This window comes from Suricata suricatta, chromosome 13, assembly GCF_006229205.1.
Source record: "Suricata suricatta isolate VVHF042 chromosome 13, meerkat_22Aug2017_6uvM2_HiC, whole genome shotgun sequence".
Taxonomy (NCBI): domain Eukaryota; kingdom Metazoa; phylum Chordata; class Mammalia; order Carnivora; family Herpestidae; genus Suricata; species Suricata suricatta.
This window is the reverse complement of record NC_043712.1, coordinates 35,912,967-35,937,616: the sequence shown is the minus strand read 5'-3', so window position 1 is coordinate 35,937,616 and position 24,650 is coordinate 35,912,967. Positions and strand designations below refer to the sequence as shown.

The 24,650-nt window shown below is 38.3% G+C and overlaps 1 protein-coding gene across 1 annotated transcript in view; it reads left to right on the top strand.

Moving 5' to 3' along the window:
* The window catches only part of LOC115276725 (phospholipid-transporting ATPase FetA-like), a 106,399-nt gene that overhangs the window by 30,261 nt on the left and 51,488 nt on the right, over nucleotides 1-24,650 (top strand). Inside the window, exons 2-6 of the mRNA XM_029920812.1 lie at nucleotides 1,261-1,323; nucleotides 16,483-16,541; nucleotides 20,855-20,968; nucleotides 21,828-21,926; nucleotides 23,729-23,790. Coding sequence (XP_029776672.1) covers nucleotides 1,296-1,323; nucleotides 16,483-16,541; nucleotides 20,855-20,968; nucleotides 21,828-21,926; nucleotides 23,729-23,790 — 362 coding nt within the window. The 5' untranslated portion in view covers nucleotides 1,261-1,295. The remainder of the gene's footprint in view (nucleotides 1-1,260; nucleotides 1,324-16,482; nucleotides 16,542-20,854; nucleotides 20,969-21,827; nucleotides 21,927-23,728; nucleotides 23,791-24,650) is intronic.

The following is a 24,650-nucleotide window of genomic DNA, read 5'->3' as shown; positions in this document are numbered from 1 at the left end:
CTTTTGATAGAAGAAACAGGCATTAGGTTGGGATACAAATCTTGTAGCCAACAAGCACAAAGTAATTTTGTTTAGCCTGCACGGTATTTAATTTTCTTCTTTTTAGTTTGGATACTTTTACAGGAAGCATACACTCTCTAATTAGTCACAGTACCCAGTATTTCATTTCCTGTTGTTTTACATCTAACTATCTGCTATTAACTTCATCCTAAAGTTATTTGATGCGACCCTGCCTAGATTATTAAAATATGAATTTCATCCTAATGAAATCACTTGGGCCTCACAGAGAACAGAACTGGAAGATATGTTCTTATTCCAAATCATAGTTGTCCAGCTAGTTGTGCTTTTTTCTGACAGCTGAACATCTCTTGGCTGGGAATATCCTTTTACTTAGACTTTACATTTCCCTCAAGATACGATTTTTCCCCCATGTAACCTTGTTTGGGATGATTAAGGTGAAAATACCTGTAATGTTTTCTAGTCTTGGCTTATCCACACTTGGTGACTTGGGAGACCTGAAAAAAATTAATTACAATAAATATACTTTATTGGCCTTTTTTGGGTTGAGGATAAGAGAAAGGAGGGAAAGAAAGAGGGTTCTTCTGTGTAGCAAACTTCACGAAGGGTTTGATAAAGTATAATTTTCAAAAGGTTAAAAAATATGACTCTTATAAATACAATGAGCAGGTATCAAATATTTTATTTAACTTATTAATTAATGAAGTAATCAGATGTTTAGGTCAGTTTAGATGCAAGTGTAGGAGCTTAGTATTTATAGGCAGTTTAATAAAGAAAGGTTAAGATTTCTGAGTTATACATAAAACTAATTGAAGTCCTAAAGTACATATGTCATAACCTTTGGCATTACCTTTTTCACCAGACATAAAATACTTGTATCCCTATGGGATAAAAACCTATAGAAAACTAACCAAAGCCATACACCTAGAACTTAACTAAGAGATCACCCAGTAATTCTTTTGCCTGTCTCCAATGATCTGTTTCAGATAATTATTCTGATGAAGTGTTGTCATCAGCTCAGACTTGGTTGACAGAAAGTGGAATCTATTTGCCAAGCTTTGAAAATATAACTTTATGATGAGAACATATGCAATGAATTCTAAAATTTGGCATATGTGTCTTAGAGTTAGATTACTTTGGATTTCTGAGGAAAAGTTCCAAGTTTTTTAAGCACGTTTAAGTGAAATGGTATTGGCATGAGAAATTCTTATTTTATTCTGAATCTTTTTATTTCCTTTACAGAAATTCCATGGAATTATAGTTGGTAGTACTCTACAATGTCTCTGTTTGAAAGGCAAGGTGGAGGTAGGTGAACTCAGTAAATATTTACTCAATCAATAAGTAAGTCTGTATGCCATTATTATTGCTTCTAAAAAATAAATGGGTATGTGTGCGTGCACATGTACATATGACAGATAAACAGACTGGCCAACCTACCAACCAACCTCCAATCTACCAAACAACTGAACAAGAAAGGAAATACAATTTGCAGAAGGAAATACTTTGTACTTAGAAGTACAAGCTCCTCCATTTTGTTATCTGAGAACTCTAATTTGAGTAGTTGTAACCTCTTATCTTTTGTACTTTTGTTTCTACTTTTATTTTGTACTTTTACCTGGAAGTCTACCAGAAAAGCGTGTGTTCCTTTTCCTCTTCTCATCCTTCACAACTGCCTCCTGCTAAAAAGAAGTGGTCAGTGTAAAAAGAGACTGCTGAAACAGAAAAGGTCATCCTTTGCAGCCTCTCTGTGGATAGAGTAAATAGGTCTGCTATGGTGTTAGGATTTCCATACCACTTCCATGCTCTCCTTTGGTGAGTCTAAGTACTAAAGGGAACTGGGGTAATTACACCAAAGCCTGACATGAGGAAAATTTTTTTCTGACATAAAATGTTCAAAAAGGAAGCCAGAATGTAGTTCTATATTTGGAACTGCCTGAGATGAAAAAAATTTTTTTTCTGACATAAAATGTTGAAAAAGCAAGCCAGAATGTAGTTCTATATTTAGGCTTTCTTTTGAGGAATGAAGAAAGTGCAGAGAATGAAATTAGGTCACTGATTTCAGGCCACCATAAACCTTCTTTACTTTCTGTCATTGTGCAGTTGTTTGATTCCTGGAGGAAACTTATTTCAAGGGCACAAGCCCTCATTCCAGAAAGAAGGGTTCCATCCCAAGGGCACAGACTTTAGTTCTAGGAAGAGAAAGTCAGGAAACTCCCAACTGAGGGAAAAACCTGGGAGCCCTTTACCACCCTCAGAACTGCTAAAGGAAAGAAGGCTGAGGAAAATTAATGGACCAGTTTCTGCTGCATCTTCTAATGAACAGGAAATATATAGAGCAGAATACTTTAGGAAGTAGTAAGTTGAAGGCAAATGAGGAATGTGACAATTATCAACAAAGACTGATTTACTTTTTCAACAAATACTCATTGATTATCAAATGAATGCCAGCCACTGGGCTACATGCTGGCAATACAGTAGCAACAAAACTAGACAGAATTCCTGCTCTCATGGAGATTTTGGTGTAGTGAAGGACAGCCTTGAATTAAGTCAGAGCACATTAAATAATAGCACAGAAATATCAAATTATAGCTACAATAAGTGCTATGAAGTAAAGATCGTGTGGGAGACATAGTGGTTCAGAGCATGAATTCCAGAGCCATACTGTTTCGGTTTGAATCCTAGCTCAGCCACTTACTCTGTTATCTTGAGAAAATCTCTGAATTTCTCTATGCTATAGCTTCTCATCTATGAAATCAGGCTATATATAGTAGTGCTACCTTGTAAGTATGTTGTAAGGATTAAGTTAAGTCGTGTTTGTGAAAAATTTAGGACAGTATCTGGCATAGGGTAAACATTAGGCAAATGTTTATGTAAAAATACAGGAATTTTGATGCTTTTGTTCTTGTTCAGGAAGATAATTTAGAACTTGTACATTTATAAATATGGGTTATTTCAAAAGTCCAAAGTTTTACCAGTGACAAATAATTGAAACCAGTTTCCCTGGCCTAAATTCTTTGAAGTAAGTAAGCTAGGCCTGCCTGCTACAGTAGAGTTACTGCTTGTGCTGTTTTGAGCAGTGAGCAGTTAATACTGATCCATCTGGGATGTTGTCCTTTTAGCTTGAGTTAACAAAATAATGGTGGCAAAACCAGAATTTCGCCTCTGCCCTTTTCTTTTTTTTTTTTTTTAATATAATTTATTGTCAAATTGGCTAACATACAGTGTATAAAGTGTGCTCTTGGTTTTTGGGGTAGATTCTCATTGCTTACATCCAACAACCAGTGCTCATCCCAACCAGTGCCCTCCTCAATGCCCATCACCCATTTTCCCTTCTCTCCCACCCTCCACCAACCCTCAGATTGTTCTCTGTACTTAAGAGTCTCTTATGGTTAGCCTCCCTCCCTCTTTATTTGTAACTGTTTTGGCCTCTGCCCTTTTCTAGGCTATCAACCTGTTCTGATTGGAAAACTTACAGTACACAGAGTGAATATTGACTGGTTCTAGCATCTTGCTTATCTACCCTCTCCTTTCTTTTTTTTTCTGCTTTCTTAATTCAGGCTCTCATCATTTTGAAGTGTTGACTGTTATAGTGATCTTTTAAGTCATTTTATGTATGCAGTCTGTTCCTCTGTAAATTCATCATTATTAATTTTCTGAAATTCCAGTTTTATTATTTTTTTCCCTGCTCAAAATCTTTCTGAGATTCCTTGTCAGCTAGATTCATTAGTCTAACATTAAAGCCCTGATGTTACAATCTTTTCTTCTGCTTCCTTCAGACTCTTCTTACCTCTGTATTATTGTACAACCTGTCTAGTATCAGTGCCAAACTTTTCTTTAGGTTCTTCTTCCTGCCTAATTACCTGTCTCTATATTTATATTGAACCTATATTCATCTTTTAGGTTTAGTGAAAGTTTTTCTCCATGAAGCTTCTCCCAGCAATCCCAAGCACCAGCCTCCCCTGCCCCATCTTGCACATTATCTTTCCTTCTTGAATTCTTACAGTGCTTGTTTTCTGCAGGTTTTCAAAATAATAGCTTTATTGAGATATAACTTAGATGCCATAAAATTATCCTTTTACAGCATACAATTTAGTGACTTTTTAAATTTTTAAATTTATTTTTGAGAAGGAGAGAGCCTGAGCAGGAGAGAAGAAGAGAGTGAGGGAGACAGAGAATCCTAAGCAGGCTCCAGACTGCAATGTCAGCACAAAGCCTGACATGGGTCTCAAGCTCACAAACTGTGAGATCATAACCTGAGCTGAATTCAGACGCTCAATGAATTGAGCCACCCAGGCACCCCCAGTTTAGTGATTTTTAAAAATATATTAATAGAGGGGCGCCTGGGTGGCTCAGTCGGTTAAGCAACTGACTTTGGCTCAGGTCATGATCTCGCAGTTTGTGAGTCTGAGCCCTGTGTCAGGCTCTGTGCTGACAGCTCAGAGCCTGGAGCCTGCTGCAGATTCTGTGTCTCCCTCTCTCTCAAAAATAAATGTTAAAAAAAACACAAATAAATATATTAATAGAATTGTGCAATGACCATAATTTAATTTTAGAACATTTTCATGTCATAATGACACCCCATCCCCATTAACAATCACTCCCAAGTCCTGCCTTCCCCAGCCCCTAGCAACCACTAATTTACTTTCTATCTTTATTGATTTGCCTATACTGAATATGACATAAATAGAATCATTTAATAGCTGGCCTTTTGTGACTGGCTTCTTTTGCTTAATATTTTCAAGGTTCATGTTGTAGCATATATCAGTACGACATTCCTTTGTAAGACTAAATACCATTCCAATGTTATGTATATACCACAATTTATTCATTCATCAGTTGATAGACATTTGCGTTGTTTTCACTTTGGGGCTATCATGAACAATACTGCTATAACCATTCTTGTGTAAGCTTTTATGTGAACATGTAATTTCACTTCTCTTGGGTCTCTCCAATTCAGGTTGAGTCTTATTTCTATCCTGTCTTGAATTGATGCTTTACTGTTTGGGATATATCTTGTGAGGTTCTACTAATTTTATGCCTAGCACAGTGCCTACAGAGTTTCCTCTGTCCTGGAAAGTATATATGTATATGTTTATATGTAAGTACTCTGCCAAGGATATATACCAGTCTGTTAATAGTGGTTTCTTAGGGGAAAGGGAGAAAGAGGGGAAAGGAAACTTATTTTTTCTCTTTATATTTCTGATTTTGGATTTTTATTGTGAAAATATAGTTATGTGTTACTTTGGATTATTTGAAAAATCAAGGAAAAAGTGTAATCACAAAGGAAAGTCAGAAAAATTAAAAGGACAGAAAAAGAAAAATGGGGAAAATAGGGGCAGAGATATTGTGGCCTTTAGAGCAGAAAATTAACCAGAGCTTTAGTAATAGAATCGTATACAATATCCCATTAAAACAAATACTAGGGGCGCCTGTGTGGCTCAATTGGTTAAGCATCCAACTTCAGCTCAGGTCATGATCTTGTGGTCTGTGAATTTAAGCCCTATATCAGGCTCTGTGCTGACAGCTCAGAGCCTGGAGCCTGCTTCAGATTCTGTGTCTCTCTCTCTCTCTCTCTCTCTCGCTCTCGCTCTCGCTCTCTCTGCCCCTCCCCCACCTGTGCTCACTCAATCTCTCTCTCTCAAAAATAAATTAGACATCTATGTTGCATAACTCTGAACGTGAGATAAACTATTGAGTTGTACATTTTATTTTTAATAGGTGAATTGTATGAATAGCTCAATAAAATTATTTAGAATAAAATAGACATCTAAAGTTTTTAGAGTTAGTTTGTAGAATTCTGTTTCTTTAGAAAATTTAAAGCAACAATTGAACTAATTTTTAGGAACTTTCCCTGACCTCAGTAACAGGAGCAACCAGGTAAAATACATGATGTCCAACTAAACTTGAATTTTAGTAAACACTAAAAAAAAATAGTGTAAGTATGTCCCATATAGTATTTGGGACATACTTCTTCTTTTTTTCTAAATCTGGCAACCCTAAACAAAGAGAATTAGTTTTGAATCTGTTAGAGTGAAATTGCTTCTTTAGCATTACTAGGATTTACGATTAGATCCAGCTTTGTGTGAATGGCCTTTTGTTCTAACTGGTGGCCTATACTGTAAGTTTCCCAGCCTCTCATCTCCTATCCCAAGGGAGGTTTTATGATTCAGAAGCCCTGAAAGTGATATATAGCAGTTCAATAAGACATGATTGATTTTACCTTTACCACATTTATAAAAAATCATGTTCAACTTTGCTAATGATGTCAGAAGGGCAAAGTAACATTCCCAACTTCCATCTGCCCAGAGTGATATCTTCCTTGAGAGGAAAGGGAAGAAACCAGAGGTCTACAAGAGGAATAGTGCGTAGGGCCTTTAGTTTTGTCCTGATTTGTACCAGCTGACCACTGTTCTATGTTAATAAATTGGGACTTGGTGGGGTGTTTTGTTTTGTTTTTGCTTTTATTACTATTTTGATTTTCTATTTGTCTTATTACTATTTTATTTTCTTTTTATCATTATTTTGATTGTCCTTTGAGCAATTCTAACCTTGTTTCTGCTCAACTCAGACCCAAGAATTAGTGAAGCTATGGAGGAGATGGGAAGAGGCAGAGGCAGAGGCAGAAGAGCTATAGTAGCTCAGGAACTGGACTTTTCATGACATTCAAGACTTTAGTGAGCTTCCTCTCCAGGTCGTTGTTGTTATTTTTTTTAATTGAAAATAAATTTGATTTTATTTTCAAACTTTTAAAAGAATTGCAATTATAGTACAAAGAACATCCATATTCCCCTCACCCACATTCCTAATTGCTATTATCTTATCACATTTGCTCCATTTGTGTATGTGTGTGTACATACTACATGTATTTATATATAATAATCGTTGTTTTGTGAGCCTTTTGAGAACAAATTGCATCCATGATGCCCATCATCCCTAAAAACTTCAGTGTATGTTTCTCCACATTGAGGACACTTTGCTGCTTTAACTACCATATAATCCTTCAAGTTAGGAAATCAGCATTAATACAACATTATCATTCAATTAATATATTCTGTAGCCCCCACTCCACTCCCATTTAAATTTCACCAACTTCCCTAATGATGTGTTTTCTTCCTTTCTGACACTGTCCCTTCCAGGAATACACACTTCTCTTGGCTCTTCAGCCTCCTCCAGTCTGAAACTGATCTCCCTTTTCCCCTGCCTTTTCAGGTCCTCAACACTTTTACAGCTTGCTTACTTGCTTTCTTCTAAGTTGAGTATGGTTGACACAATGCTACATTAACATAAGGTATACAACATAATGATTGGACAGGTTTATACATTATGCTGTATTTACCACAAGTGTAGTTTGCATCTGTCCCGATATGTGGATACATTGACACGCCACTCTTACAGTATCATTGACTACATTCCTGATGCTGTGCCACTTATTCCGGAAATGCAGGCTTCCTGTTATGGGATGCGTAAGTCTCAGGTTCTTTTTGATACTGCACTCTACCCACCCTCTTCAGCCATGCTGAATATCCTTCTATTTGCTGACCTTAGCCTAGAAAGATCAACAAAGAATTAGCTGAGGTTTCTCTTTCAGCCCAGCTGTTCTATGATTATATAGACACTCTCACAAGGAGGAGGTGATTAGTCTCCATTGGAGGGGTTTAGACAGAAATCTGGCCACAATTTAATAAAACATGTTTTTAAACATCTGTTCACTTGTGTGCTTGTTCATTCAATGAATCTTTATCAATCCAAGGCCTAATGCTGAACTAAGTAGTGGGATACAGAGACTTAAAGACAAAATTAAAGGAAATATATGGTCTGTACATTTAATTAGCTCTTTGCTTAGTGGGAGAAGATGGTATTTTAAATAAATATGAACCTGAAACATAATGAAGTAGTGATGAGAAAACAAATGAGCTATTGCTTATTCTGCAGGACTACAGACCCTGGCCTTTTTTATGGTGACTATTGGCTATGTCATTTAGCTAATCTCTGTACCATTCCTCAGATGGGAATATCATCTGTTGGCTAAACTCGATATCTTAGAGATACAGTCTGGAGAGAGGAAATAGAAAAAAATTTTTGTGTGTAGCCAAAACTGGAAGTCCTATGTAGCTAAATTTACTGGTAGCTATATAATGTTTCAGATTATGCAATTTGATTACAATAGGATAAATTGTGATCATTTGAAATCTAAGAAATCCCAGTATTCCTAAAGTAAACTGACTACAACTAATCTGACCAGAAATTGCAGAAATTGGCCAAGTATCCTTCCTGTGGCAGATATCTTTCTTCTTTAGAAATGGGAAAATTTCAGCTATATACATTAGGTTACTTGGGTGAAATCATCTAAGCCTGTTGATCTAGAATGACAATAAGGAGTCATTGCTGAGTTCCTCCCACTAGCACCTGGGCTTCAATGATTTAGGAGTCTGGCAGTGTAAGGAGAGAGCACCTGACTAATCTATGAGACTTGTACTCCTCAAGATCTCACTGTTCCTCTTAGCTGGAAAATTCCATTTGTGATTGAGCTCCCACTGTGAGCAAGGAAATATTTGCTGAGATCCTCCTAAGCCTGATTGTCACGTGGCCAACTGGCCTTCCTCTTTTTCTCCCTTCCTCCTTTTTCCTCCTGGTTACTTACTTTTCAGTGTGCCTCTTTCTCTAGTTGTCTGTTACAGAGCTCATTTACCTTTTTAGTTTCTGCCACTTCCTTGTCTAATCCATAATCTTCTGTAGCTTTAACACCCTAAAACCTGAGATTGGATTATATCAAGATTGATATATGTTTTTCACCCTATTTGAATCAAAGCACTAAGACAGAGGCTTCTATTTTGATGCTTCTCTTCTACCACCATCCCACCAAAGGACTGAGTAGAGTTCCCCTCACTGGACTGTAGTTTTCTTTGCTGGCTAGATTAGCTTTGTACATCCACAGGAGAGAACTGAAAGTCCAAAATCCATTAAGTACAGACAATTGTATCAATAGTGGTTATGGAATCTCCTTGACATAGCATAAGATAAAGGACAAAAAAAATATCACTTAATGAGCACTTTTGATGAGTCAGCAATTATATAGGCACTTTATAATTACCCTTTCATTTAACCCTCACATTAGCATATTAGGTAAAATTTTACAACACCGTATTACATATGAGGAAACTAAAACCCAGAAGTAGAAAGTGACTTGCCCTAAATCACTTAACAATTTAGTCACAAAGCCCAGTCTAAAATAGCCAAAATTTTCTAAGCGTTTTCATATATCAAGAATTATTCTAAAATGATGCTTTGTATGCTTTAATTTATTAATCCTCACAGTAACCTTATGAGTAGACATTATTATCATTTCCACTTTACTACTGAGATTTGAACCCTGGCAGACTGATTCAGTTGCTCATGTTATTAGCCACTGTTGGAGGCTGCCATAGTTTTAAACTCTAAGTCCACTGCACTTTTTATAATACCAAGTTGCCAGGCTTCACCAGAAGGTCTGGCCCTTTCAGTTCAATTCTGTTACCACCCACAGCCCAGCTCTCATCTCAGCACAGGTCCTTTTGAAACCAGACCTTCAATCAATAGGCTGTAAACTCACCCTTTAATTACCAAAGATGGACACATTTTCCAGGCACCAGAGGTCAAGCTAGGTGTTTGTCCTCTAGTATTCCATAGCCAGGACCTCTTTAATGAGACTGTCTCTTAGACTTTTCTTGTCTAAGCCAATTTCTGGTCTTCTATAGTTCTTTTTGTTGTTGTTGTTGTTGTTGTTTTGTTTATTTATTTTTGAGAGACAGAGAGAGACAGCGTGAGCAGGGGAGGGTCAGAGAGAGAGGGAGATACAGAATCTGAAGCAGGCTCCAGGCTCTGAGCTAGCTGTTAGCACAGAGCCTGACGCGGGGCTCGAACCCACGAACCATGAGATCAGGACCTGAGCCAAAGTCGGACGCTTAACCGACTGAGCCACCCAGGCGCCCCTGGTCTTCTATAGTTCTAACCAATCATCCATAATTCACATTTCAGCCAAACAAATAAACTTTGACTTAACAAGTAATGGAGAAAACACTTAGTCATCCCCATTTTTTATCAACAGTATTCACAAGCCCTGGATAATCTTGAATTAATCTTTTATTAGTCAGTCTGAAAACTGTCTTCCTGCCTTTATTATCTCAAAGATGACCAGCTAACTTTATTTCCTTCAGCTTGTCTTCTCTCTCTCTCAGACTTTGAATTTCTTCTCCTAGATGTTTGTGCCAACTGATGTTTTATCCACTTTTCTCATCATTGCTGCTTTTCCTTTTTTAGCGGTGCCTTATGAAATCTGACTTTTAAGCACTCAATTCCTCTTCCTTTCCTGGTGGAAATCCTCCTTTCTTGTCTTCCTTCTTATTTCATGGAAAATCTGGTATCAAAGAGCCAGAAAGGCAAAGGTTAATCCTGCCCCCAATATGGAGTCTCAGTCTGTCTCCACCAGCTCAGGCTCTGAACTTTGGGATCTACCTGCTTTACTTTACTCTTTTTTTTTTAAGTTTATTTATTTTGAGAGAGAGAGCAGGTACACATGCATGAATGAGTAGGGGAGGGGTAGAGAGAGAGGGAGAGAGAAAATCTCAAGCAGGCTCCATGAAGTGGGGCTCGAATTCGCAAACCGTGAGATCATGACCTGAGCTGAAATCAAGAGTTGGACATTTAACCAACTGAGCCACCTAGGTGCTGTGGGCTTAGAGAAAATAGCCTGCTGCACCCAGATGAGTTGCTGGAAAAACCTCTTAGACCTTTAGTAAGTTGAAAAATAATCAGTAACATCTAGGATTAAATTTAATAAGAAATGTAAGATTCAATAAGAAAATATTAGAATCGAACTTTATCAAGAGTTATAAAATATTTTGGGGGGGGGCCTAGGTGGCTCAGTCAGTTAAGCGTCCGGCTTCGGCCCAGGTCACGATCTCACGGTTCGTGGATTCAAGCCCTGCGTCAGACTCTGTGCTGACAGCTCAGAGCCTGGAGCCTGTCTTAAATCCTGTGACTCCTTCTCCCTCTGACCCTCCCCTGCTCATGCTGTCTCTCTCACTCAAAAATAAAAGCATTTAAAGAAAAGAGTTATAAAATATTTTTAAAACTTTTTTGAAGTTTATTTATTTTGAGAGAGAGAGGGAACAGGAGAGGAACAAAGAGAGAGGGAAAGAGAGAATCTCAAGCAGGCTCCACATTATCAGCACAGAGCCTGATGTGGGGTTCAAACCCATGAACTTCAAGATCATGACCTGAGCCAAAGTCACCCGCTTAACTGACTAAGCCACCCAAGTGCTCCAAGAGTTATAAAATATTTTTTAATAAATGGAGAGGCTGTGCTGGCCTTTTGGGTATGATTAGAGGGGCAAATGGCATGGGAGAGGCTGATTTTACTTATCACTGCCTGAGCTTATTGAGTATGAACACAGTAGAAAATTAGCCTACTCATTCATGGATTGGATAATCTCAACACTGTTAGAAACACCAGTGCTGTCCTGTACTCAGCCCTAATCAGGCAGTCATCTGAGCCCCTGCAAGAGTCCCTGCGCAAATAGCATAGGCCAAGCAGCAGCTCTAAATCCCATATGCAGCTAAATTATCTAAGCCATACCCGTTCTACTTCTTTAGATAACCTAAGCTACCATAGTTAGCTGAAGCTCTTGTATCACAAGGTTGTAAATAAGCCACTAACTAACCAAAACAAGACACAACAAAAAGTCCTATCACTTCCATTTCAACTTTCCCCATCTTTATTCACACAATCCTAGTAATCATTGGAATGAAATAATGAGAAAGAATTGCACTAGTTGAGTAGAACATACTATAAGATGTGTAGCTAGATGGTAAACCTAGCCCAGGGAATACTCATATGCATTGCTAGAAAGGTAACTATACAGATATGATCACAATGCACAGAAGAGTAGCTTTGCAGGGGTATGTAGTTTGTCACTGAGTGGGGGGGACTAATAGTACAAAAATGTCAACTCATCCCAGTTAATCTCTCCAATCCTGAGGCAAAAGCAGCTAAACATCTCAGTTTCACCTTTCCCATCATTTGTACAAATCCCTGAACTTCCTCATAAATCCATATTTTTGCAGTCCCCAATGTGCAGACTTTGGCCCCGTAGGTATTTTCTATAAGAAATTTATTCATGTTATGACTTCATATTGGTTAGTAATTTCTGCTGATGACTAAAGGAGGAAGTCGAGGAAATTACATAAAGAACCATGAAAGTCATTGCCTTATCATTGGCTGTCTTCTCAGCTATTTTTTAGAAGTCTGTGTTCTAAACAACAGGTGTTGTTGAGCATGTGGAGAAAAAGGAATCCTTGTGCACTGCTGGTAGGAATGCAATCTGGTGCACCCACTCTGGAAAACAGCATGGAAAATTTTTCCTCAAGGTTAAAAATAGAACTACCCTACAATCCAGCAATTCCACTACTGGGTATTTACCCAAAGAATCCAAAAACACTAATCCAAAGGGATACATGTATCCCTGTGTTTAAAGAATTATTTACAATATCCAAAAATATGGAAGTAGCCCAAGTGTCCATCAATTGATGGTTAAGGAAGATACACACACACAAGAATATTTATCAGGTATAAAAAAAGAATAAAATCTTGCCATTTGCAACAACATGGATGGAGCTAGAGATTCTAAGTGAAATAAGTCAGAGATAAACAAGTACCATATGACTTCACTTATATGTGGAGTTTAAGAAACAAAGGAGCAAAGGGAAAAAGAGAGAAAGACCCCAGGCAGCAGTCTCTTAACTACCGTGGAGAACAAACTGATGGTTGCCAGAGGGGAGGTAGTGGAGGGATGGGTTAAATAGATGATGGGATTCAGGAGTGCACTTGTGATGAGTAGGGGTGGTGTACGGAAGTGTTGAATCAGTATATTGTATAACTGAAAATAATATAACACTGTATGTTAACTAACTGGACTTAAAATAAAGACTTTTTTTTAGGTCTGTGATCTTAGCCTCCTGAGAAAAATGGCAGTGTAGTTTCCCAGACCTGACTGTTTTTCACATGAGGGTAGCTCTGCCTCACCTAATAACCCACTTTCATTCATCCCCAGAATTCTAGTGAATACAATTTTCTGTCTTTATCTCTAATCAAAACTCCAGTCTTGAGGGACCTGGACAAAATTATTCTGAGGTTTATCCAAAAGAGAAAATAGACAAGAATAGCCAAGAAGACTTTAAAAAAGAAGACCTGTGGAGCACCTGGGTGGTTCAGCCAGTTAAGTACCCAGTTTCAGCTCAGATCATGATCTCATGGTTCATGAGTTCGAGCCCCATATTGAGTTCTCTACGGTCAATGCAGAGCCTGCTTCGGATTCTGTGTCCCCCCTCTTTTTCTGCCCCTCTCCTGCTCTTTTTCTCTCTCAAATATAAATAAATATTTAAAAAATTAAAAAAGAAGACATGATCCTTTATTAAAAGTTACAAAATTTAAAAGATGGGTAGAACATAACATGATAGGAAACCCAGAATCACATTGAATATGTTAGAATGTAGTACATTGTAAAACTGGCATGTATTATTTTTTTAAATTTTTTTGTAATGTTTAGTTTTGAAGGAGAGAGAGCAAGCATGAGCAGGGGAGGAGCAGACAGAAAGGGAGACACAGAATCCAAAGTGGGCTCCAGGCTCTGAGCTGTCAGCAGAGCCTGAAGCAGGGCTCGAACTCACAAGCTGTGAGATCATGACCTGAGCTGAAGTCAGTCACTTTACCAACTAAGCCACCCAGGCACCCCTAAAAGTAGCATTTAAAACCAGAGTAGGAGAAAATATTTACAAATTGTGTATGTAATAAGTGACCTCTGTGCAGAATATGTAAAGAATTTTTAAAACTCAGAGTTATTAATTAAAAGACAACCCAGCTTAAAAATGGGTTCAGAATCTGAATAGACATTTCTCCAAAGAAAATATATAAATGTTCAGTAAACACATGAAAATATACTCAACATCATCATTATTCATTAGGAAAATGAAAATCAAAAGCACAACAAGGACTGCCTGTGTGTTTCGATTGGTTGAGGATCTAACTCTTGATTTTAGCTCAGGTCATGTTCCCGGGGTGGCTGAGTGTTGTGGAGCCTGCTTAATATTCTCTCTATCCCCCTCTCTCTCTTTCTGCCCCTCCCTGGACATGCCCTCTCTTTCTCTCTCTCTCAAATAAAACACACACACACACACACACACACACACACACACACACACACAATGAGATATACTTCATGTTCACTCTGATGGTTAAAAAAAAAAAGTCAATAACAAGCATTGGTGAGGATGTAGAGAAATTGGAACTTTCCTGTATTGTAAGTAGGGATGTAAAACAGTGCAGCTACTGTGAAAAATTATTTGGCAGTTCCTCAAAAAGTTAAACATAGAGTTACCATATGACTCAGAAATTGTACTCCTATGTATATATCCAAAAGACATGAAAACATGTCCACACAAAAACTTGTACACAAATGTTCTTGACAGCTTTATTCAGAATAGCTAAAGATGGAAACAACCCAGATATTTATGGTTGGGTAAATAAATGCAGTATACCCTAGAATAGAATACTATTCAGTCATAAAAAAGAGTGAGATACTGATACATGCTGTAATGTGAGCGAACTTTGGAAATATTATGCTAAATGAAAGAAGCCAGTCACAGTAGACCACATATTAATGTATTTATGTGAAATATCCAGAATTGGAAAATCCCTAGAGACAGAAAGTAGATTAGTATTAGCCAGTGACTAGGGAAATGAAGGAATTAGAAGAATGAGTTTCAGGGCCCTTTTGGGGGTGATGAAAATGCTCTGGAATTAGTGGTGATGATTGTATAACCTCATCCATATACTAAAAACCACTGGATTGTACAATTTAAGGTGGTGAATTTTATATTATGTGAGTTTTATCTACAAAAAAAATTTTTTTTGAATAGTTTCAGTCTTGAGTTTCTAGGACCTGGAGCCAGACACTGCTCTTAGAGGATGAGGTGAATGAATTCAAGGTGAGGTAGCAGTCTCTAGCCTAGAGGAAGAATCTTTGAGACCAAGGAAGGAAATTTCTTTGTAATTTTGAAAGCTGCGAGTCAAAGACATTAGAGGGCTGGAAGAAAATAGATATTCAGTATAATTCAGAAGCATATGGATTGCTAGAACCCAGTCTCTGAGGAGACAAATTCTGTGGAAACAGTGGTAATTTCTAGGAGCATTAAGGGTAGAAGGCTTAGCAGCAGTGTCAACCTCTTCAGGTCAAATTCTGAGTTGTTTGGTATATGTCCTATTCAGGCTTAAGAAAATTGGGAAGCACTCTTATCATATTTATTTAAATAATTAAGATGTTTTCTCCTTTAGGAACACTTCCATATGCTACTTTCCTTGACTTTCTTCTCTTCTGTGCACTGCAAACCCTATTCTTACCTGTATCACTGCTTTTACATTAGATTGATTTTCTTTAAATATTTGTCTTCCCCCTCTAGGAATAGGAATCCCAGTATGATCAGGGATAATGTAACCCTAGGACCTAGCATGAGGCCGGACACCTGGCAAGAACTCAGTAAATGCTTATTGGACTAATGTAGAATTGAAGAGACTATGGGAATGTTTCATTGAGGACAAAAAGATCTATTCATAAGACATATCTTAAGATTTTTCATAATACAATAATGGGCTCACGATTTGTAATAGTGCTTAACACCTGTGTATGTTGATGTGATGATTTCATCATGTGTTGTAGTTATCAGTCTCACTCCCACTAAACTTCAGGTTCCTTGGAGTCAGGGACTGGGTCTCACTCATCTTTCTATCCCCCCACAGCATCAAACACACTGGCCTGTGTGCAATAGATGCTCATTAATAATTTATTGATTTAAATTTCATTAGCAAGTTTAGGTAAAACTGCCTTGGAAAGAACTTCAGATACCTTAAAATAAGGTGCTGGAACTGACTGATGAGAGAGGGCTGAGATTCTGTGTTTAGCAATAATGTTGGTACAGGCCATCCTGTTGTCTATGGAGACATGACCTAGAATGACTAGAGGCATTCATGCTGGAAAAGTCCTCAAAAGTTTGTTGTCATTTTGCCCCCAGAAAGCTTTAACACTTAAGGATTTTTATTTTTATTGTATTTCTTGATTCTTCAAATAGAAAGAAAATCCTATTGAATTTGATTGGGGGAGGGGCAGAGAGAGAGGGACAGGTGATCTGAAGCAGGCACTGGGCTGTCAGCAGTGAGCCCTGTTCCGGGCTTGAACTCATGAACTGTGAGACCGTGCCCTGAGGCAAAGTCAGACACTCAACTGACTGAGCCACCCAGGCTCCCCAAGAAAATCCCGTTTGTGGACATAATTCTCAATGAGACAGTGTGAAGGTTTAGTGAAGTCTTCACTGGTGGCCAGCATCCCAGGCTGATCTTTAGAGGGTTATCCTTATCATTTCTGTCTTCTTTTTCAGAACAAGAGAGATATCTGCAAGCTAACAACAGAAAACTCAACACTATGTTTGGATATCCTGTGAGTAGCAGGCCTCCAGTTACTTGAGAAGGGTGCTGGTATTCTCTAATATTCTACTTTGTGGCTGGAGCTGGAATTCATTTTAGATGTAGAGCCTACAAAATAGGTTCTACTTTCTTTCAAGCTCCTATACAAGCGCTGGTACAGTATGAGCTTAGAACAACCAAAATTAGTTCTAGTGACCAGGCTCAGTGAGAATAGATCTCAGATTTGGAGGTTCATATATAACTTCTAGAAAAGAGATATTGTAGCTTTTTCTTACACAAATGAAACCATAGTTCAACTTTATTTTTCCACTTAGACATCTATCTATGACAATACATATAAATCTACAGAATGCATTTAATACGGGCATGGTTTTCCACTGTTATCAGTATACCTTAATTTATTTAACCAGTCTCCTCTCGATGAACATTTAAAATGTTTCCATTCAGTGGCGCCTGGGTGATTCAGTCTGTTAAGTACCTGTCTTCGGCTCAGGTCATGATCTCACGGTTCATGAGTTTGAGCCCCGCATCAGGCTCTGTGCTGACAGCCCAGAGCCTGAAGCCTGCTTCAGATTCTCTGTCTCCCTTTCTCTCTGTCTCTCTCTTAAAAATAAATAAACCTTAAAAAAATGTTTCCGTTCATATCTAGGTGCCCCATCAAAAAAACAAAAAATAGTCTCCAGTGTTTTGCTATGGTAAATGGTTATAAACGAATACCAGTATACATATATTTTGACACACTTGTGTGAATATGTCTTATGAAATTTCCTAGAAGTGAGTTGGCTGGATCAAAGGGAAAAACACAATAAAAATTGTGATGCATACTGTCAGACTTCCCTCTGAAAAGATTATATATCCATTTATATTTCTACCAAAGTAGAGACTGCTTGTTTTTCCATATTCCGCCAAACTAGGTATTATCAGTCTTTTTCATCTTTACCAGGCTCTTGAATGAAAACATAATATTTAGTTATCTTCCCTTAATTTCTAGTTAGTTCAATAATCTTTTCATGTTAGTTAACCTTTTTTATTTCTTTTTATGGAAACTACCTGTAAATGATCTCTGCCGATTTTCTATTGGATTGTTCATTTTTCACTTATTTATTTACAAATAGCTCATAGAAAGGTATGCATTTAAAATTCATACTCCAGCACCCATCCTTGCCCAAATCTGCCCCCTATAGGAAATCACTTTTATTACTTTCTTATGAATTCATCAGTGTTTTTTTGTGTAAATAAAGCAAATCCACTTTCTTACACTATTCTAAACTCTATATGTTGTCGAGATGCTTTCATAATAGCTTTTTCCTTTTTTATCTTTTTTTTTTTTTTTGCATAGTATTTCCTATGCAGATTTAGCATAGTTTATGTTACCAGTTTCTTACAAATTGACGTTTGGATTGTTTCCAGTCATTTGCATTTAAGCAACATTTTTATATGTGTTGTTTTGTGCATGTCCAGCTGTATCTATATGTAGCTGTCGGTATATAAATACATATGCACCATACATATTTGTAATCTCTGTAGGACATTAGTTTATGATTTCTGAGTTAGAGAGGTTGGATAATAACAGTGTTCAGGGTATGGCCATGGAAGCATATTTCCCCCCTTTCTACCTCCTAGGCATGTATAAGAGGCACTAGAGAGCAGTAAAGCTAGGTTTTGGCATCAGACAGATCTGCTTTTGAGCACAGCTTTATTCCTTACTAACCTTGCATCGTTAGGCGTGTTTTTTATCTTCTCTGATCTTGAGTTCCCTCATCTACGAAAAGGGCCTGGTAATATTCACCTTACATGCTGGTTGTGGGAATTAGGTACAGTTGTGAATAATGTTAGCTCTCTTTGTCAGAGAAACTGAAGCCCATTGAAGAAAGGCTTTAAGTCTCATTCATCTCTGCATCCACAATTTGCATCACAATATTTGGCACATAATGGCATTTGATACATATATGCTGAATAAATAATCAGATCTGACCTATTTTTCTATATTTAACATCCATTTCATTTCCATGGCCCATTGCACATTTTCCTTCTATTTACCTACTCTCTTCCATTCCTACTCCTTTTCCTCTTCTCAACCCCAACTACTGATCCCCTTTACGGCTTTGGCCTTATGTTATCTATTCCCCCATTTAGCCAACAGGCTGGTTTTGCTGCCCAAATAAATCAATAGCCCAAGCCAAAATCCACCACCTCTATTATGCTTAAATTTTATCACCTCTGCCAAAAAAGAAAAAAACACTGAAGAAATTCATAGTTAAGTAGATGCTCTACATTCTTAGTCATCGCTTCTGGCCTGACATTTAAAAGTAGAGCAACTCTAGTTGCCAAGTTAGTAAAGAAGTACTGGTATTTCTGTCTTGAGACAGAATCAGCAAGGCTTTTGTCGCGTTTGCTAAACAAATGCTACAAAGTGAGTAGAAACCTAAAATACATTAATTAGTTATAAAATCAAACGGAAAATCGGTAGTGAAAGCCAGCTGCTACAGTAAGGTAAAAGATCAAAAGATCTTCGGTTCCAAGTATCAGAACCATCTGGACTTAGACACTAAGAAAGTCTGACTATTTCATAATCAAAGAAAACTTTTTCCATGTTAGAGTAACATATTCTCAGGGCTAGAAGGGCTGATAGAGATCATTTAATTAGAACTTCATTCAAAAAAAACCAGAACCAGAAAAAAAAAAAAACTTCATTCAAGATAGACCTATGAGCTTCTCTGGGTTAGATCTTTCATATTTTTCAGCCTCCACCAGTAGAGTCAAGAATAGGGCTATAAACAGAGCAAGCCTTGAGAAATCTATAGTATTTGATTGATTATTAACTAGAAAATTATAGATAAAACACCAAAGAACTCTTAGTTTAAGCTTTGATCTCTAAACTCCTAAGCTCTGAGACAAACTTCTCTTACCTAGGGAAATAGATGGGCAAGTCTTGACTGAATAGCCAATCTAGCCTTCCTGGGCAAGTTTTGACCTTAGTACTAAATGGTTTTAATTCTCCAGGAGAAGATGTTTTCCCAAGGCAGATTCCAGCAGGATCCTTCATACTTGAGCAATATCTATACTTCAGGACAGCATGTGGGTTTTCCTTTCTTTTTCACCTTGTAGATGGAGGAGGTAGGGAAGCCCTATCCTTAGGAAATTGTTTGGTCTTATTCTTTTGCTTTTCTTGAGCTATTTTATTCAAGCTCTGACATCTTTAAGTCACATGATTGAAGACCCACAGGTAGAAAGTAAGATGGTCCTTTCAACATCCTGAGATCAGGATTGAGGAGAGAGCAAGTTCCCATTTTCACACAGCAAAATCATAGCTCAGATGTAAACCAAAACTATTCACACTCTCTCAGGACAATTAAAAGGCAAGTGACTTCCCATTGGGACCACTGTAGGAACCTTCGGTGGGCTAAGATTAAGAGTAATTTGCTATTGGCCTTTGACATCTTTCAGCATTGAAAGCAGTATGTAAAGGCACACCAAGCAGAATTTGCCAGGCTTAGAAAAACTTCATTAGAGAGGTCTATACAAATGGCAGACTTGCCTTTTAGGGCTAAGGACCAGAGGGTCACACATAAGATGACACTAAAGGATCTCTAATTCTATGAAAGGAAGACATTTGGGGGGGCGCCTGGGTGGCTCAGTTGGTTGAGCGTCCACCTTCAGCTAAGGTCATGATCTCACGGTTTGTGGGTTCGAGCCCTGCGTTGGGCTCTGTGCTGACAGCTAGCTCAGAGCCTGGAGCCTGCTTCAGATTCTGTACCTCCCTCTCTCTCTGACCCTCCCCTTCTTGCACTGTCTCTCTCTGTCTCTCAAAAATAAATTAAAAAACCAAAAAGACATTTGGATGGCTATACAAATGGACTAGGACTCAGGGGACAGCATAGTCCCAAGTCACCAACTATGTGGTCTTGTGCAAATAACTTCACGTCGGTGCCTCAATTTCCTCATCTTCAAAAAGTGATCATATGGCACTCTCCTGAGGTTTGTTGTGAGGATTAAAGAAACTGTTAAATACAAAATGCTTAGAATAGTGCCTCGCATGTAGTAAATATTCAATAAATGTTTTATTGTTGATTTTTAAATTATTATTATTAATAACATCAATAAGGAATTCTGTGCCTCAAAATAATCCCATGTTCATCAGCCTTATCTTTTTTGCATCGCTAGGTCTCAAAGAAAAGTAGGGGACAAACACATGTTACCTCCTTCCCACTCACCCCATGGTGGAGGAACTCTGGCTTTTTCCTGTTTCCTGGTTTTGGTCATTTTTGTTAAGATTAGGAGGTGGGGTCCTTTCCTCTAATTAAGCTTGTTTTCTTTTACTTGTAGAACAATACCATCAAGACCTCAAGATATAATGTCTTTAACTTCTTGCCCCTAAACCTATTTGAACAATTCCAGAGACTTGCAAATGCATATTTCCTCGTTTTGCTGTTCCTACAGGTATTGACTTTGGGGGCTTTTTTCCACAGAGCATTTTATTGGTATCTCATGGGTCTGATTGTGTAATCAGTTCTTCCCGCCCCCTAAACTGAGAAATGTCTTTTTGGATAACTAGCAAATGAATGGGCTGGAATGTCAGGCTGGTCCTGTAGAGTAGCTGTGGTCAGGATTAGTCAGGATGAAAACAAGTCTCTACAAGAGGAAGGAGACAAGGTCACTGAATCCCATGGAATGGGAGTTCTCTCATCATGGCTGCATGATCACCCTTCAACTTGACCATAGGAGGCCACAGACTCTTCACCCCAACCATGGCTACAACCCCATTCCTCATTTGTTGTCCCAGCCTCCCCGATATGAAGCTAACAGACAGGAATTCTGAGAAAAGAGGATGGTTTAAAACAGAAGAAGAATACAAACACAGGACAAGGAAGCACAGCAGGGTGGATTGGCCCGAATTGGGAGAGAGGAACAGATTATCTGATTTCCCCTTGTGCTGAGGGATAAGGGAGGGGATGTGATTTTCCTATGTTCACTTTTATCTCCCAGCCCCTCTGGCTCTCACCAGAACCTTCATTATCAGAGAAGAGATAGCCCTTTGCAATCAAGACAAAAGTAGTGAAGTTCAGGACAGATAGGTGACAACTTACCATATCCTCTTCTTTTCGTCCTTCCGTGGGGGATATTTATTTATATTTACTTCTATATTATATTACTTACATTTCCACAACAGTGGAAAACAACTAGGATAGTTGAGTTGATTATGAATCTGTGGGGGTGAATGTGGTGGGAGTGCTGCTGGGGGAAATACATTGTCCTTTGAGCTTTCTGACCCAAGTTTCTCCCCCCTTCCCTCTCACAGTTGATTCCCCAGATCTCCTCCTTGGCATGGTACACAACTGTGATCCCCCTGATGGTGGTGCTGTCCATAACAGCAGTGAAGGATGCCATCGATGACATGGTGAAATAGTTTCCTGGGCCTCTACTCCTTCACTGTACCTAGTCTGGCCAGGGGCAAAAAGGGCTTCCCAGAACTACCTAGTGCTAGGAAGGAGCACTGAGTGGACAGAGATGTTTCCTTTCCTTGCTTCCTTATCCACCCCAGAAGAAAATGTAATTCCCTTAGCCTAAGATTGGTAGTCTGTGGATGGCCAGAAAGGGGCAGTGCAAGGCCTTTCTCTGTCTTCCACTGCCACTATTTAGCCCCTTTTCCAGACTCCCTAATAACCCGTTTCCTTCACTTGGGTTTCTCCAAGTTTGTTCTTATCGTTCTTCCTTCTCCCAGTTTTATATTCCTCTTCCCTTTCTCTCCATCCACCCTTCCCTCACTGTCCTGTTCTTATTTTTCTTTTCCCCTTTCCACATTCCTCTTCTCCTCTCTAGCTCTCCCTATTTCCCTTTCCAACTTTCACTTCTATCAGGGATGCTCAGCTAGTAACTCTTTGGTTTTAGAACACCTCACGACATAAACAGAGGCCCATTCCTTTCCTGGCGTTGGAGAGAGAAACTGGCTTCCAGTGAGTGCTGCTTGGCATCCCCCTTGCTCCTTGCAGCCAGAATGGTCAGCATACTACCCCAGTACCATGTCTGCTAGTGGGATTTGGAAAGTCAGACCTGTTGACCTGCCTTCAGCTTCCCTAAGAGAGTCCTTCTGATTTTGCCAGAATAGATTTTTAGACAAAACTTTGCAAACAGTGTGTTTCTTTAGCCTTTTAACTCTGCAACTGTTTTAAACCCAGAATTAGCAATGGTGGTTGAAATTTTAGTCACAATTCAGATGTGCAAAAAAAGTAACTTTATTTCTCTATAACTGAACTCAGTATAACTCACAACTACCACCTCACCATCCCGTACCTTTTTAATTGAGAGCTGAAAACTAAATTTGCCAATTCGGAATAACCCAGTTACTTCTGGGTTGGAACTCAGTTTCTTTAGGATAAGCATTCTGACAAATTCAAGATTCTCTCTGCCCTCTTCATAGTCCTGCCATTTTCCCAGGGAGTGGTCTCAACTGGGAGTAGAAGGTTCATGTGAGCATCAGTACATGCTCTGTATTTGTCCCCCTTCTATTTGGTCTCTGAATAGAAGATCTTTGCTTGCTGTTTCTATATTGCATCTACTGTAGAAGCTTCTGTGTGTTGACTGTGGTGGGGGAAAGCTTGAAAATTCTTAACTTCCCCTGCACCTATCAAGGTGTGTGAGACTCTAGTCCTGTCCATCATTTTTCATTCTCTCCTCTATGGCTTTTGACTTACTTGTTTGTTCTTATTCCCCCTTGCTTTGGCTTTTGATATTTAAAGCCAAGATTTGGGGGCGCCTGGGTGGCTCAGTTGGTTGGGCAGCCAACTTCAGCTCAGGTCATGATCTCACAATTCATGGGTTCGAGCCCCGCATTGGGCTCTGTGCTGACAGCTTGGAGCCTGGAGCCTGCTTCTGATCTGTGTTTCCCTCTCTCTGACCCTCCCCCGCTCATGCTCTGTGTGTCTCTGTCTCAAAAATAAATTTAAAACATTAAAAAAAATTTTTTTTAAGCTAAGGTTTTGTCTCTTCTCCCTTAGTTCTTTTTCTGACCTTTTCCCCCAACTTCTCTGAGATAATCAGCCTCTTACCCTGGTTTTAATGATAGAAAGGCTTTGGGAGGTAAAGAAAAATTATAAATAAGGAGAACTACATTGGGTAATATTTCAAAATATTAAAATATTAACCTTCTACATACAATTTGCTCTATGCCCATTTTCTGAATATTTTCTTGTGTAATTTTAGGAAAGGCACCAAAATGACAATCAAGTCAACAACCGTTCTGTAATGGTGCTGATGAATGGCAGGTAAGTTATAGGGAAATCAGTTTAGATAGGACCAGCTCTGGGTGAACGTTGTCCTTGCTAAAGCTTTGATGTGCTGAGTGCTTTGGAAAGGTAATTCAACACAGTGAAAAGAAAATTTGTTTCTAGAGCTAGTATATCCTGAATTTGCCATGTGACATCAGACCTCTCTAGACCTAACATTTCCTATCTATAAAGTGGAGATAATATAATATTCTCTACCTTAGAGGGTTGTTGCAAATATGAAAATGAAATAACATGTATTAAGGCCATTAACAATTTATGACATACAGTGATTATTATTGGTGCAGTGGTCAGTATGGAGATAGATATCTGTCATTAGAACATCAATGGATTCTGGCATAGCTTATTGGCCATTCTACTAAATAGTCTTTGATTTTTTTGTTAACAATCTAAATAAAGTTTTGGTTTTGACCCCATTGCTATGGTGTGTGGTCATAGCTATCTAAAGTGTTGTCAATAGGTAAATGTTTATATTTAATGATGTCCTACAAAATTTGAGCAGTTTACTTTTGGCAGGAAAGCAGTGAGGTAGACATAATTCCTATATAAAGCAAAATATGGAGACTATCATAAGCGATACAAAAAGTTATAGGAATTAATAAAAATTTATAATCATAACTGCTTAAAGAAATCAAGGAAGACTTTCTAGAGGAGGTAATATGGTAATATCTGTGCTAGGCTTTAAAGGATAAGGAAGAATTAGACAAATAGAAGTTGTATGAAAGAAAAAAATGACCAATGTGTGCAGTAGCATGATTGCAAATTAGTACAAACTTGAAGGAATTCAAAACTGAAGTCCAGTCTTTTTCACATTGGCCTTAACAGAATACCCAGGAGCT